The 17442-nt window shown below is 28.0% G+C and overlaps 1 protein-coding gene across 1 annotated transcript; it reads left to right on the top strand.

Moving 5' to 3' along the window:
* Positions 1-2011: 2011 nt before the first annotated feature.
* Positions 2012-15513, top strand: LOC132935394 (uncharacterized). Its single transcript, XM_061001941.1, has 17 exons — positions 2012-2413; positions 2513-2616; positions 3630-3716; positions 3788-3874; positions 6608-6730; positions 6808-7003; positions 9510-9652; positions 9771-9880; positions 10386-10483; positions 10577-10654; positions 10726-10805; positions 10943-11053; positions 11132-11299; positions 11384-11440; positions 13178-13324; positions 13419-13655; positions 14761-15513. Exons 2-17 carry the CDS (start codon positions 2530-2532, stop codon positions 14782-14784), a joined length of 1833 nt encoding a protein of 610 aa, XP_060857924.1. The 5' UTR covers positions 2012-2413; positions 2513-2529; the 3' UTR covers positions 14785-15513.
* The last annotated feature ends 1929 nt before the right edge of the window (positions 15514-17442 follow it).

Below are 17442 nucleotides of genomic sequence, written 5' to 3'. Positions count from 1 at the left end.
GCAGAATGCCAGAATGACAAATGAAAATAATAAAATGTTCCTTCCGCTCCTCCGTCATGTACCGTTGAACCAAAAAGTATGGCTGACAACCATAGATCATATAAAAATATTAATATAATATACCTACTCATCGATGTCACTTTCGACATCGTGATCGAATATACGGGGTTCCTTCCTATGGTCTTTGTGTTAAGGATTTTCTTGGTAAGGTATACAAAATTTCATATATTTGTACTTAGACTTAAATAAGTTGTTCAATTATGTCAGTTGACGACATGTTATTTTCCAATATTTAATACTGTTAAATTAATGAAACGGTCTAGATTCGTTTGCTGTGACATTAGTACATTACAGTGACCCCTTCGGCCTTTTTAGACAATAATAATAACTGTATAGCAAAGTACCCACTTGGCACTTGCCAGCCTATTTTTTTGATAAAAATGGTTTATTAAATATAAACATGAAATTATAATTAAGATTTTAAATGTATTAATATTTTTAAATTGTTGTTTATTTTTTTTTTTGTCTTTTTTACCGATTACCTCTATGACTATATTCTGTATAATTAATATCATAAAATAGTTACGGCTTGTATGAAATTTTGTGTTTATATTAATTATTATAATTTTAAATAACGTTTTAAAATGTTTTAAGCCGCTTGGTGGCGGAATCCACTAAACTAAATGTTTAAATACAACTTACTATAATAGGTAGTTTATTAACTTTATTTAGTCCAGGACAGAATCCCACTCGAGTCAGCGAGTCAGTAAACTCTGGATAATTACATACTATATCCCCCCTCCATAAGACAAATTTTTAGATCATTAAACTATTAGAATTTTATAAAAATAAAAATATGAACATTCAGTGAAATTTTCATGTATTTACAGTTATTCGTTATTGAATTACAACAAAATAAATACCTAATTAACAAAATCGCTACATGAGAAATCAAGTGAATATCCAATCTTGTAAAAATATAAACTTCAAACGCTCGTAAAAATTTAATTCGACTTTCTTGAAGACATTTTTTATTTTGATAAAGGTAGACAAACTTATGAGGAATCTTGTATTACATTTTCAAATCTTAGATTTAAATAGAAACATTTTTATGAATTTCTAGCTCAAAATAATGTGCACATTCTCTTTTACGTATTTTGTCAATATTTGAACTTTAAATGCTTATAAAATAAAATTGTGACTATGGATTTTTAATATTTTTCAAATGTCATTGTAACAATATATTAGGAGCCTTGTATTACATTTTCCAGATATATTATTCAACAAATAAAATTTTAATGACATTTATAGAAATAAAAACTAAAAAAATTTACAACTGAAAATGTTAGTAAACAGTTTAAAACAAATCAACATTTTTTAAAAATTTTTTCGTGTATAGAATATTTTAATATAAACAACCAGTGAAAATTTCATATATCTACAGTCATCTGTTTTAGAGTTACACCAAAAACTAATATCATTTTTGTCAAAAAACGATTTTGCGTAAAAATTCCTGGTTTTCTTTAAATTTTTTTTCGGTTTCGAAAATCACTGAGAATTTCCTCCCCAATGCACCAACAATATTCACTTTCCCATCGAACAAGATATTGAAGTTGAAAATCGTAGCATTATTTCGACTACTTATCGTGTAGGTACACCCAAAATAAACACACATCATTTTAAAACCAATACATTTATCGCTCCGCTCAGAATCTAAAATTGTGTAATTATTATTTTGAAACGTATTAATTAAAATGTAACTTATTAGGTTTTAATAAGTAACTAAATCTACTTGGATAGTAGTGACTATTGACTAGCACGTTGTAAAACAGCATATGTAAATGAATCTGGTCGTCGAGTAGACCGTACGTAGTACGTTTAGAAAAGGTGGCTGTCGGTGTTCTCCGCCATTTAATGACGCCCACCTTGCAACGACGGCCACGTAAGATAACCACAGCGCTGATACGAGTATTGTTTGTTATTTTCTCTTTCGTTTTGATAACGACAATTAATTGCAGTGATAAGTGGCGGCTTGCTGGTTTATTATATTGTATTAAATTAAGTCATGCGAGTACTATAAAGTACCTATTTAGTTTAACCGTGGTGATATTATTATAATTATTTATTATTCAAATTGTATTGTTCTTTTGTTCTTGTCAAACTCGCGAATTCACTCACGATCGTTAGACCGCCCGGTTTTGATTGTCACGGTCTCACGAAATTGTTCGTTTGTCGCGAGTCTAACCGGTGGTCGTCGTCGGTGCCTGCCTGCATCTGTTAGAGTAACCTTTCACGATCTCTCGTCTCTCACAGGTAATAAAATGATTCGTGAGCGCTTTTTTGAAAACTACTAAACTTCAGGGATCCAGTGTTAGTTGAAATTGTGTTTTGTACGCCGTTCCTCGGTCGACACGTAAGTATACTGTTGTTATGTGGCTCTATTGGATACTCCACATGGGTGCCCATTCTTTCTTGACGTGTAGTACCTATTAATGCTAATTTTTTCATCTAGAAGCCACAAGTCACATCATGTCGGACACGGATTCCATCAAAACCGATAAATCGCAATCAGATCTGCAGCAGAAGTATGATAAATTGGCCATGGAGTTTGCCAAAGTAAATATATTAATGTGTTTGACACTAAAACTAAAAATTAATTAGTGTGTTTGATAGAGGTTATGTAGCAGTGGCGTGCAGTGGTATTGAAGCTTGGTAAGCGCCAAGAAAAAAAACCATACAATTATTATTTAAAAAGAAAACTTAAAACTAACCACCGGGAATAAAAAGAATTAACAATTATTAAAACTCAAATAACTATTTGTATATATTGAATAGGTAATATTCTGTGATGGAAGCTTGTGCCTTGTGTCCGTGTTCAATAATATTAACATTATTAAATTGATTAATTGTACTTAAAAAAAAAAAATTTTGGATTATCGAAAAATCTGTTTCTAAAAGTATTTATAATTGATCAATGCAGCGTCCAATTATTGCATAAAACCGTGGTCAACACGTCTAACCGCACCCGACTATGACTACTCCAATAATACAAGCTGGATAATCGAAATCCTGAATACTTTTGTCAATATATTGCTTACCTAATTAACAAAATAATTTTATTTCATGATTTCTTTTTTATAATTTTTAATATAATATAATACATATAATGGAATATATTATATCTAAAATAAACTACCTATATTATAACATGAAATATTGCCAATTGACATTATGTATAAATTTAATAAGTTAAATTTCCTTCCTTTTTAAGTGGGCAGCGGCGCTTACCTAGCTTGACCTGGCTGCACACCATTTTTATGTTGCTATGTTTTCGTTTTTTTTTTGGACTAGACTGTTTTATCAGTGTTCTATGTACATTGCTGCTAATTTATATACCTATTAACGACTATAGCGGAGAACCCACAGTGGAAAATTATACATTATTATTATGGTGAAATATTATTTTTTAAGAAATATATTTTGGTTGTATATAATATTAGAGTTATTGTTTATAAGCAATAGGTTTGTAATAAATAATAATTGATGCTAAAAACATTAGATATTAATTAAATTACGTATTTACCATCAATAAATTATCATTTTATGTACCTAAAATTATATATTTGTAGGCCAGAATGCAATTGAATGTATTGAAAAAAGCTTATACTGCAAAAACTTCAAAATTGGATCAAAGGAGTATTGAATCTCTGGACCAAGTATGCAATTTGTTTTAAATACATTTTAATATAATGGTAATTTATTTATCAATTTTTCTTATTATAATTAGTTTGAAAGCTGTAAATATGATACAATGTCAACAAGTAGTTCGGAAATTCAAGAGAATTTTAACAAAACAAGTCAAGGAAATTCTAAAGTAAGTTATTTTTAATATTTATTATAAATGTTATTACATTATTATAATCGTTGTAATTTTGTACTACATTTTTTGAGTAAAGGAGCATTCACAATTTACTGTGTTATAATGTTATACAGTGTAATTTATTCAACTTAAAGATATACCTATTAAATATAAACAGTTTGATACGACACAGTACCTTGTAAAAGCATTTTTATTCATAAGTACTACATTCACAGTATTTTATATTATTACCATCTTACATTGAACAATCATCAATTAGGAATGATTAATTTTAATAGGCCTTAAACCACTTGCTTATCATTGGTTAATTGTGATCAATTTTTGGTTCCTAAAATGGTATGAATGTTTTAATAATACCTGTAGAAATTTCTAGATAAAAGTTTTTTTTTTTTTATATAAATGGCGTTTATTGAAAATTTACAATCTGTACATTACATTATACAATAAGTAAATATGATATGGCAAAATAAATAATATAAAGAGAATAAAGGCTTTGAGTAACGTGTAGGAAGACTCGCAGTCGAGTCACCTTTTACAATGAAATAAAATTTATATGAGTACTATAAATGTATTTTACAGGTTAAGAAGATCTCTGCACCAGTTGCGATTGAGACGTCGTGGAGGGTTGTCGGGAAGAGTTTTTGAGGCCAATTGAGTGATGAGGTGGTTGCGGTTCTTAAGAAGTTTCCCGTGAAACCTTTTGTAAAAATTGGTGGCTGTATCATGGATGGTTTTGATTTGAAGGTCGTCGTAAAGTAATTTGTTCGTAACGTACCAGGGAGCTTTGGCAATGATACGGAGACAAATTGATTGAAAAGCTTGAATCGTTTGAGTATTGGATTTTTTCGCTGGGCCCCAGAGTACGATGCCGTATGTCCAGATGGGACGGAGGAGACATTTGTAAATGAGAATTTTGTTTTGAATGCTGATGTTGGATCTTAGTAAGGGTCTGAGTAGGTGAAGTCTGCTGTTTAATTTTTTGCGTTTGTCCTTGAGATGAGGACCCCAAGTAAGTCTTCTGTCGAGTGTAAGACCGAGATATTTAACTTGGGTGCAATGCGGAATAGTAGAGTTGTTCAAGATGATCGGAGGGCAGTCTTGTGGTCTAAGAGAAAAAGTAATATGTGATGATTTGGTTTCATTGATTTTGATCCCCCATTTGTTGAACCAAGACATAACAGTGCTTAGGTGGGTTTGGATTTGTTGACTGGCAATGTCAGGGTCAGCATTTGAGGCAAGTATGGCTGTGTCGTCTGCGTAAGTTCCGATGAGAGTGTGTTGATTAACTGGAATATCTGCAGTATAGAAAATGTAAAGAAATGGGGCAATATCGCTGCCTTGAGGGACGCCTGCTAGAACACTATGGCAGGTTGATAGTTTGGTGTTAATTCTGACTTTGAACGATCTGTTTGCAAGGTAAGATTTTAGAAGTAGATAGTAAGGGGCTGGAAATATTTTTTTAAGTTTGAACAGTAATCCTTGATGCCAGACAGTGTCGAAAGCCTTCGCAACGTCTAGAAAAACTCCCGAACAGTATTTTTTAGTTTCAAGTGCCGAGGAGATGTAATCGGTTACGCGGTGTAGTTGATGGGTGGTTGAATGACTGGAACGGAATCCGAACTGAATGTCAGGCAGGATATTTTCATTTTGTGCTATTGGCATTAGCCTTTTTAGAATTATTTTTTCAAACATTTTGCCAAATGACGGCAGGAGACTGATTGGTCTGTACGAGGTAGGGTTGTTAGAAGGTTTTCCTGGTTTCAATATTGTTATAATAATGGAATGCTTCCAAGTGGAAGGGAAATATGAGAGGCGAAGTAGGGCGTTGAATATGTAAGTCAGCCACATAATTGATTTAGGTGGGAGGTTTTTGATAATTTTATTTGAGATTTTATCATGACCGGGTGACTTGTTGTTTTTCAGGTTTTTAATGATGTTGGAGACTTCAGCCGGAGTTGTATGTTTAGCTGGTAGGGCCATTGGTAGCGCAGAGAGTAGAGATGTTTTAACTAAGTCGATGTGATTTAGACTGGGGAGTGAGGAGTGTGGCTTGAAAGAGTCAGCGAGGTGAGTGGCTAATAATTCAGCTTTATCTTGATCGTCGACTGCTAGCGAGTTGTCTTCTCGGAGTAGTGGTGGGAGAGTTTCCTTGTGTCGAAGTAGAGATTTGGTTTTTTTCCAAAGTGTGCCCTTATTTGGGGACAGAGAAGCAAGGTGAGATTTATAAAGTTCATTTTTGTGGGTCTGGAGGATAGACTTAAGTTTATTAGAAAGGGAATTGTATTTTTGCCTGTCCGCCGGATAGTGAGAGTTTTGCCAGCGGTTTCGAGCTCTGCGTTTTTCAGTTATGAGTTGTCTAATTTCAGGTGTGATAAGATGACCTACCAAATTATTATATTAACAAAAAATAAAATAATACCAGTAGGTATTTTACATTAATTACAATCCATTTAGATGGATCATATTTGTGTATGGAATATTTAATGTATTATGTTATAAAAAAAATATAGATTATCATTTGGAAGGTTATAAAGTTACATCAGTAGGTTATTCACATTATTTATAATATATTATATATAATATAATCACATTATTTATGCTTCTATTAAATTCTTAATGCTGTAAAAATAAAAATAAATTGTGGTTTTGTATTTAACATTTAAATATTATTTGCATTATACCTACATTTATTTTTGCGATTTATATTTATAATTGCTTAATTTAAAGGTAAAAGAAGCAGATGATTTTAAATCCAAAGATGTACAGTTCTTGAGACAAGATATCAACTCAATGCACCAATATATACAACGTGTATTAGATTCCACAAATTCAAATCAACTTGATTACAACGTTTGTACATTTTTTATCTAACTTAATCTAATCTAATTTAATAGTATCTGTAACCATATTTTTATATTTATGTATAGCTCATTATGTCAGAAATTGAGCACTGTAAAGGCATACAAAATAGTTGTCCGAATAATTTTTGTGAAGTACTTAATGAAGAATTAACGACATTAAAATGTTCTGTTACTGCTTGCTTGTACAACATATTATATAATAAACTCGAGTGTAGAACTAAAATAAGCACTGAAGACTCTCGCCTCATTTATCCTAATCATTGTAAGTATATTTACAGTTAAAAGTATTATAAGAATAATTAGAAAAAATTAAATTAAATATATCTAATTTTTATTTTGTTTAAAAAAATTATTAATACAGTGGCAAAGCTAACTATGAGACAAAGAGATATTTTCTGTACATGTTATTGCATTTATACATTATTTAAAATGTATATCCAGCGCAACGGTAGTGGCGCGAAGCTAAGTAAAAAAAAAAAAGCGAAGCGGTCACTACTGTAGTACATAACACGAGCCAAAGTTTGCCCATTGAATGTGTGTAAATTTGCCCGTTTTCTTTAGCCAGGGCTACAGACCTAATGAATGAACGGATTGGTCTGTTTGTAGTATCAATAGATCGGGCATGATTTGTAGATTATACCTTTGTCAATTTTGAAAAAATTGGTTGAATAGCGCCGAATATATTAGCAAAAAAGTCAAGTATTTTTGAAGCAAAAAGATATTGTGCTCGACAAAATATTGACTTATGTACTAGCCAGGCACGACAGAGCTATAAACTTGGGCACACTTTGTCTTGTTACATTGATTTCAACTGTTCTTCAATTTTATTATTTTTAAATAGTTTAGGACCTCCAAGTATTAGGAAAATTGTTTCATGTATATACAAAATGCAAAGTGCACAAAAAAATATTATAAAAATTAATAATGCTATTTATAGTTAAAACATAAATATTTTAACTGAAATGGAAAAAAAATCAAAAAATCAAGGAAAATGTTATTATTTAGGTACTTTTAAATTTAGCAATGAAGATGAGATACTTGAAACGTATTCTCAGTCATTCGATTGTTATAATAAAAGAATATTAGATTTATCTATAAATATTTGCATATCATGTCACAAAATGTGTTACAGACAGTATGTAACATGTCTTAATAAAATTAAAAAAAATCCTATTAATGAATATTGGAATAATCTTGTTGAATATGTTCAAGTAAATAATTTGCCAAATGAATATGTGTGTAACTACTGTTCGAAAATATTTCGAACAAATTGTTTACCTCCGACTTGTATACTTAATAGTTTACATTCTCGAAATACACCCCATGTACTTTCTAATTTAAATGACTATGATACAATTTTAATACAACGAGCTAAAGTGTTTCAAGTTGTTATGAAAATGGCTCCTGTATCTGGTAGAAAACAGACTAAAAGCTCAATGATAGAGAAATCTGTAGGAAGGGCTTTTCACTTACCTTTACCTATCGAAGAAACGATTAAAAAGTTGAAAGTATATTAAATAAAAACATAATAATAAAATAAATGAATAAAAACATAAAACATTACATATTAGATGCCAGTACATAAAAATATGTTATAAAAACCTACTGATATCCCAACAAAAACACTTCGTCGAACTCCGTGTATAAAATAGCTAAGTAAAAAAAAACTAGTCATCTATAAGACTTCAGCATTATAAAGATGTGATATCATTAATAAATGCTGAGTTAACTTAAATTTAAAAAAACTAGTAATTTATAAGACTTAAACATTATAAAGATGTGATATCAAGAATAAATGCTAAGTAAATTAAATTTTAAATTAATTGATTCTATCTCATCATTTATTTACTTTGCTAGAATTTATATTTTTCGACAAATAAACATGTCTGTTCATAACTGGACTATTTAACAAATTTCCATGACAAATGTTACTAAATTTGTTTTAGAAAAAAGTCTTAATTATTAATCTATAAAGAAATTAAATTCTAGCAAAGTAAATAAATGATTGAGATAGAATCAATTAATTTAAAATTTAATTTACTTAGCATTTATTAATGATATCACATCTTTATAATGCTGGAGTCTAATAGATGACTAGTTTTTTTTTACTTAGCAATTTTTTACATGGAGTTCGACGAAGTGTTTTTGTTGGGATACAATATACCCGTTATATATTATATATGATTTACACTAATGTTACTTTATTAATAATATTATATATTTATATGTATAATACAAATAAACAGATTATCAGTCTGGCTGAATTGTGACAAGCCATAACCAAGAAAGATGTTGCTAGCTGAGACAATACATGTAGTCTCATACTATTAGCCATAGGGTATGTGGTGTGTGTGACGAGTGCCTGAAAATGGGGGTACTTGTGCAAGGATGTAAAAGATATATGTATAACAAACATTTAATTATGATAAGTACGTTTATATTTATAGAAGATTGACTTTCTTCATGGAACCTGTATAATGTTATATGCACTCTCCTAACTCCTTATCAGTAAAAATGTGAACAATATATAATGTATATAGTATATAGTATAATATAATACGTATAATTTATTGTATGTATTATTGTTTTTAATTATTACAAAAATTTTAACACTTATAAAAAAATAAAATGTTGATGTGTCCACCCTAATCCTAAACTCAAGCTTTGCCATAGTATTGATATCAAAAAAACAATTTTTTGTTCCGTTCACATAATATATTATATACTAATTTCTATTTTTGTAATTTGTATACATTTTGTATTTCTAGATTGTTTGGACAATAACTATAAATCTGACGAAGACAGATTACAAAAAGTTTTTGTTGCATTGGTTCTCCATTTTTTTCTTTCTTTTATTATAAATCTAAATGATGTCTTAGAAGATTTGCTCAAAAATATTAACCCAAAAGATGTTTGTATTTACATTTATTTTTGATTGTCGGAGATAATAGTATTATTATATAGTTTTGAACTATTATAATATTGATCATAATATAAAAATTTTTAATTTGTTTAAATACATTTTTCAGGCTTTCCGTGTCTTACAAAAAAGTATTAAACCATTGACAAATAAATTACATAGTAATTCTCTGGTATTGGAAAAAATTCTAATTTACAGTGCTGATTTAAAAACATTTAAGTAAGCATAAATTATTGATACATTATTACTCTTAGTGTTTCATAAAATTTTGAATTTTGTCAATATTAAAACTGATGACATTGTGTTGTTATCGACTATAATATAAATAAAATAAAATGTGACACATTGTGCTGAATATTTTCCCATGTTTTTGAGATTGGAAGGCAAATGTGATCAGAATAAATATTAATTAAAATATATACATCAATGCTAATACTATCATACAAATAATAAATAAAATATTATTGTAAATAAAATGTAAATACAATTCAAACTATGAATTGGCCTTAGCTGCCGATATTATTCGAATCAATAAAAAAAAAATAATAATAATAAGTATATACTCATTTGTACATAAATTTGTTAATGATTAATTTTTTAGTACACGGATTCAACATAAGTGGTCCACTAACAACTAAAATTACTAAATTACATCTAATAATAGACTAAAATAATAAATCAATGTGCAATACTGCAATGTAATAATTGTATCATATTTTTTTAGATTTGATTCTCAACACATTGTTATGGAAAATATTTTGCATTTCATTTCAAATAAATATATTGAATGTGTTAATTCTATTAAAGAATTCATAAAATCAGGTAATGTTTGAATTTTTATTTTAAGTTTACATTAACAATTTTTTGTATTGTTCCTATGATTAATTGTATATTAATTGTTTATGTTTTTTATAGATAATACTGTTAACATAGATTGTTCAGCTTTGCGTCAAAACATAATATCGTTTATGGCACTAAAGTTTCCTATTGGAGGTATTTAAAAATTTATAAAATATATAACTTGATATTATATGTGGTTTTAATTTAATTTATTTAATTTACAGAGTTGGTGAACTCTGGTGAATATTTGGATTCTACCAATATAACCAAGAAATTGGATGGTGCTTATGATACGGTACATACTGTAAGTAAAACAATATTACTAATATGTAGATAAATCAAATATAAAATGTTCTTTCCATTATATACATTTTCTTCAATGTACAATTTAATTATTATTTTTACTCTCAAATTTCTATTCAGTCTGTGTATATTTTATAGCTGTTACGGGCCATAAATATATTGGAGTTTGAATATTTATATAAATATAGCCAAGTGGATATGCACTGGCATATGAGAAATCCACTGTTACACATAAAACATTCAAAACAAGTAACAGTTACAATTAGATTTAGTTTTTAAGTTGTTTTTAAGTTTTTATTGTTTTCACAATCATCAAACTATTTTCAGGCTAAAGAGGAATTAAATTCAGCATCAATTTCTCAAAATAGCTACAAAAGTATTATTCACGTTTATAACGAAAAATTAAATGAAGAGATGAACAGGTCATTATCATTAGAACAAGAAAAAATCCATTGGGAAAATGAGTATAAACTTTTATGTAAAAAAAAGGAAAGTGTAAGTATACTTAACAATTTGTTAGAAAGTAAAATAAAATAAAATTTTGATTATATTGTACTAATTTCCTAAATCTTGTGATAGATACCGTATAAAGACAAATATTCTGCAAGTTCGGGGGTATTTGCAGTGGAAAATGAAGTAAGTAATACAGTTATAATAATATATGTAAATATGTAATTATATACTTAAGAGTAATTTTTCAACCTGTAACTAAAGTTATATATTATTATATATGTAACCTATTTTTGGAGGCTTTTCATAGTTAAGCCTCACGTTTTCTGAAAACTACGTCAATCATTTAAATTTAAACAAATTCAAAAAATAGATGTTTATGTTTTTTATGTATTTTTCTTATATCTACAGCCGATGAGATGTGCGACCTGTTGGCTATTGTTAAATTTTTTATCGATTGGTATAAATAATGACAAAATGATCATTAATTTGATATAGATTTTGAATATCATTAAAAGAAATTTTGATATTATTACTTTTGATTTCTTAGAAGATTTTTAAATGTTTTATATATATTTGAAGTCAATTTATATCCCTGATACCGTAAGACACACTGATGATCACTTACTATGCACCCATATACACAACATACACTTAGAAAAATGCCTAAATTTAACTCCTTATATGATCCTCTTAACTTTTAAGCTATTTATACCATGAACTTATTCTTACCATATACGGTATATTGGTGTTGAGAAGTAAATAATAATCTATGATTTAGTATTCTATTAAACAATATATGTGATGTCTTAACAAAAATTAGTTCAACCTATCAATCCTAATTTTAATTACTAACAGCGATATAATTATGTATAAATATGGCTGAAATTGAGTCCATCTAGATCCATTTTTGGTGTGAAATGATTTATCATTGAATTTTAAATTTAACTTATTTATTAATGTGACAAGGTACACATTCGAGGTATCGGATCATTGAGTTTTAGGATTTTAACACCGGCCCAGTTAATAACCCATTTTTCAGTAAGACATAATAATATTTATTATTTATTATTATTATTATTCATAGTTCATTGTTCAGGGTTCAGGATATTCTAATATTTTCAGCCGGGCCTACTAGCAATTATCCTGGTTTTGTAAATACTTTTTTATTTAAGTACATTGGTGATTTTATATTAATAATAATTATCATAAGTTGTAAAAGTATAGTAAATATTTCAGTGTTTTGGTCATAGACCATGGCTTAAATATACAAGGTACTATATTGCTATATTGCACATAGCCTATATTGTTATCAAACAAAATTAAAAGGACAGCGTAAGGGTATATAGTACAGTCCATATCTTTGTATATATCAAGGACGGGCAACTCAATGCTACTTGAGGGCCAATATTGAATCTACGAAAATCCAGCTGGCCAGAGAACATAGAAAGCAAAAAAAAAAACCTAATGTAAACTATACCTCTATAAATAATATAATTTTATTTGCATTTAATAGTTTAATATTAGATAAGAATAAATATCTACGTTTTACGATAAACATATCAATTTTAATAATTTTATAAATATATTAAAATAAAATACAGAAAAATCTTAACATTTTATATTTTTCAAACTAAATTAAAATGTAACACGGGCCAGTGAAGAATGGTACGCGGGCCGCCAGTGGTCCATCCTTAGTATATCATAGTATAGCCAGTATTGATTGTCCTCTTATGCTGCCATTTCAATTCCTTAATATGATAAAATATTGCAATAACCTTGTATATTTAAGCCATGTCATAGACCTTATACCTAATTAGTCCAGGGTTGTGGTAGAAAATATCACATTTATTGATGATATGAAACTTTTAGTATTTACTCATTATGATATATTTTAATCAATTATATATCGTTGGTTCGCAGTTGGGAAAATGCGAGTCGGGTTTTCAGTTTAATGATGGAGTAATGGAGAGAGAAAAAGAACTCAAATGTTATTTTGAAAAGAAAATTAACAATTTGATTTCCACGAATAAAGAATTATCCAGCCAAAGCAATGCTTACGCTATGGAGGTTAGCTCACGTATATTATTATTCTGTTTTGTATCCCAATCATTCTTTGTTGACTAAAATTTGATGTATTTTTGATATATTTCAAATTATATAGATCACCGCATTGAAAACGCGACTGGACCATAGCATATTTGTGCGTAACGATCTGGAAATAAAGCTACATGAGGCATCGGAACACATTGATGATCTGAAAGAGGAATTTCACTTAACATCTACCAATTATGAGTCACAACTCAGAGCAATGACCGAACATTTGGCTAGTTTAAACGAGACGGTTGTGTTAGAGCGGCGGCATATAGACGATCTTAACAGTCAATTGAAAATGAAAGCAGTGAGTTAAATTCAAAATCGTTGATATAATTACTAGGGTTTTGGGGCTTTACATACTTGCAAAATTATAATGAATATATATACGAAAAATTTGATTTGATGCCAATTTGTTTCATAATTCTGGATTTAAAATATAATTTTTTTGTAACTTTTAGATTCTGAGCGATGTATGTATTAATTTTAGAATGTGTTTTTTTTGTGTTTGTCATAACCATTTGGCGAAGTAAAAATGCTTTAATCTTTTACAGTAGCAATGCGAATTTAGTTGGTACTTTGGGGACGTCTGAAGTAAATGGCATACGAATAACCTTAGATACCTACTTGAAATTTTCACCAAATGTCTATGGTTTTTTTTTATACAAGTATTTGAAATTTTAATTTTGACAAAATGCATCAAAATGTATAAAATGTTCTTAAGCTATTACCTATTTATACCATAAATAGTGGTATTGACTCAAAAGTTATGAACAATAATATAATTTGATAGAATATACATTATTAATAATATAATAATTAAATCTTAATAAATATAATTGATGCAATGTTTTTGCAAAAATTAAATCAACCTACTGTTATACTAATAGTAAAGTAAGTCAAGTACTTAAACAACAACATCAAAAAACAGATCTTGAAATATACTTGATATAGGCTAAGAAACCATCTCTGATCAAAATTGTTTTTTTGTTTTCAATGATATTATATCACATTGCATTCAAATTTAACACATACATTACAGTGACCCACTCAATACCTACTGTACAGCAGACTGACATCCACTTGCAAACCTTTTTAATAACTATTTTAATAAAAAAGTTGATCTAAATGAAAAACAATTTTTTTTGGTAAGACTGTAAAATTAGACCTCTGCTAGCCTATTAATCGATTGAAATTGAAAACACGGGTAGACATTTTTGGATATATTCAACTTGTAAATGAGAAAAAGAAGATAAAATCAAACCAAAATCTTGATGATTTTGAGAAAAACTATTGTTTACTTGTAGGCTTGAGTTCTAAATATTTTAACGAGTAGACTTAAATGTTTAATCAACAAATGTACACAATTTTGTAAAACTTCATTCAAATAAATAAAACATTTTTTTTTCTAGGGTAAAAAGAAGTCTTCCAAGTGAACATAACATCATCAGTATTAAATATATATATATTAACCATTTTATTTTATAAAATAATATAATATAATAATTTATTGATAGTTTTCTATGTTATTAATTATTCTCTTATAATAGTAATTTGTACAAATGATTATTTGAATCGTATTTATCATAATCTTACCTATCAACGTTAACATATTGTGATATATCAGTAATTTATAATCTTTAATAGTGCTGTATCCTATTGAATAATTTCCATATTTATTTATTATTGTCAAGTATAATTATTATATTATATAAACTATGTAAACATATTTATATTAAGTTTCATGTGTATTGAGTGGATACAAAATGTATCAAATAACCTATGTATAATATTATATGTCATATACTGTACCTATATAATATATAAGTATAACTATTATAGTTAATAATATTTCCATATTTATCTATGAATCAACATTATTCAGCTCCTTTTCGATTTATATACATTTTTTAAAAAAAATAATTCTTAAATACCTACCTATTTAAATATATAATAAATATCTACCTTAAGTATATGTTCTAATGTCTTTATTATAATGTATTCAAACTTAAAGATGCTGTGTGTGTATGACTCACTATAATATTCAAAGCTGGACAAGTTACTAAGTAGACAATTTTTTTAAACTAGTTTCAGTTGTCATCCTAAAAAAAGTTAACTTTTTTATTTAAATGTTATTCAAAAATATAAATGGAATTAGTAATTAAGTTAAGTTACACATTCTTATGGAAATATTAATTAAGTTTACTTAAGAAGCCCGGTGCTGGTTTTTCTAATTTTCCACAATTTTATAAAGTTCAAAAATTAAATTTTAGTTGCCCCTTTAGTTATAATACTCTTCCACTGATCTACTAATTAATTACCTAATTAAGGGGGGGGGGGAGGTTGATAGGGTGTATTATAAAAAAATGACTTCACAGGAATAATTCTCAGGTCTTGTAGAATTGTCGGATCTTGATAACTTTTTTTTTTATCTGAAAAAAAGTGACTTCCTATAAACCGCATCAATTTCCATTTTTCTTATTTTATTTTAATATAATAATGGTATAATATAGTTTGTAAAAAAACACTTAAAATTGTATTATTTTTGAGAACATATTTTAAAGTTTGAGATTAAAATATCAAAAAACAGAGTTTGATGCGACCTTTAAAATATTACCCTCTATTGGTTAAAAAAAAATATCAAATTTGGTTGATTGATTCTACAGAACAGGATCATTATTCCTGTAGAGCGTATTTTTGTGTACAATATTACATCGGCACCGGGCGCCTCAAGGTTGAAAGTTACTTTTGGAACTAATACTCAAGAATCAGGATACAAATAAAAAAAACTATTCATGTATTTCTTTTGAAGAATTTTCAAATTTATGTCTTTTTTGGTTAGTACAATGTGTTGGATCAAATCTATCAAATATAAAACATGATAAGTTATATTTACATAATTACTTATTATTATTATTATGCTGTAAAAAAAACTAAATAAACTTAAAAATATAGAAATATATTAATACATAAATTATATTTTTTTCTCAGACTTGCCTCATCATGCCTTGGAAAACTAAAATAAATTATGCAATATGCATATACTCACATTTATAGTGATTTATGCCCTAAATGGATTTAGTCATTACAACTTCATTCATTTATAGGTATATTGCAATTTAGATGGGTATTGATTACTATTTGGAGGTCGACAAAATGTTTAAGCGATTTATAGTTTTAATGAGTATTTATTGTGTATAAATGTATAATTATAGTGAAAGAGAATTTAAATTTTTTAGAAGTAGCAATCACAACTGTCATTGCTATAATAGCCCTAAAGGTACTCAAAAAATAATGGTGCAAATAGCAAAGACTGCTAACTAATTACTATTTACCAATAATATTAAATTACATACATTTTGGTAACTGCTACCTTATTGCATCAACTGTTATATTTGAAGAAAAAGAAAAATTAAAAAATTAAAAACAGAAAGTAAAGAATATAAAATTTTTTAGTTAAAATTTCCACAAAATGAGATAAAATAGAAAAATAAAAATTATTCACAAACAATTTTTGTTATTCTGTTATAGGTAGGTAATTCATTAAATACATTGAAACAAAATGTATGTCTCAATGCCTGAATGCTCTTAAATACTAAATTGTTATTTTTTATAGCGCCATGCCAGGATTGGCTTAACTGCCTAAACCGCATGGAATTGAAAGTTTCCATGTTCTTCTGCTATCCTGCTGTGCCGTAAGGTTGTACCTATATTTTAGTTACTTAGTGGATAGTATTTTGAACAACTATCTTTTTCATATATATTAATAGTTATTAAAATGCCTAAAGTTATCTTAATCATAACGTATTATAGGAAGAATAGAAGTAAAATGAGTTTCTTGAAATAATTAAGTAGGTATAGAAATATTCAACTATTACCTATTATTTATCTAAAACGTCTTCGCTGAGAATTGTTTTTCATCAAATACATTTTAAGTTTAACACGTCATCCAATGACCAATAATACCTGTACCAATATCCTGCACTACTGCAGTGACCTACATTCAATGACTGAAGTACCTACGTCCATCAAGAACGTTATAAGAGGACGCTACACAGATATTTGTTGTCTCCGTCTTACAATAGTGCATAACA

Source organism: Metopolophium dirhodum, chromosome 1 (genome assembly GCF_019925205.1).
Source record: "Metopolophium dirhodum isolate CAU chromosome 1, ASM1992520v1, whole genome shotgun sequence".
NCBI lineage: Eukaryota > Metazoa > Arthropoda > Insecta > Hemiptera > Aphididae > Metopolophium > Metopolophium dirhodum.
Note: the sequence above shows the minus strand (reverse complement) of the source record. Positions and strands in the feature narration are given on the sequence as shown.

Excerpts from the sequence above, each read along its gene's own strand:
- LOC132935394 (XM_061001941.1), top strand. The coding sequence starts at position 2,530 with ATGTCGGACACGGATTCCATCAAAACCGATAAATCGCAATCAGATCTG. Across the intron at positions 9,653-9,770 it reads AAAATATTAACCCAAAAGAT|GCTTTCCGTGTCTTACAAAA; the intron begins GTTTGTATTTAC and ends TACATTTTTCAG. Across the intron at positions 11,054-11,131 it reads ACATAAAACATTCAAAACAA|GCTAAAGAGGAATTAAATTC; the intron begins GTAACAGTTACA and ends AACTATTTTCAG.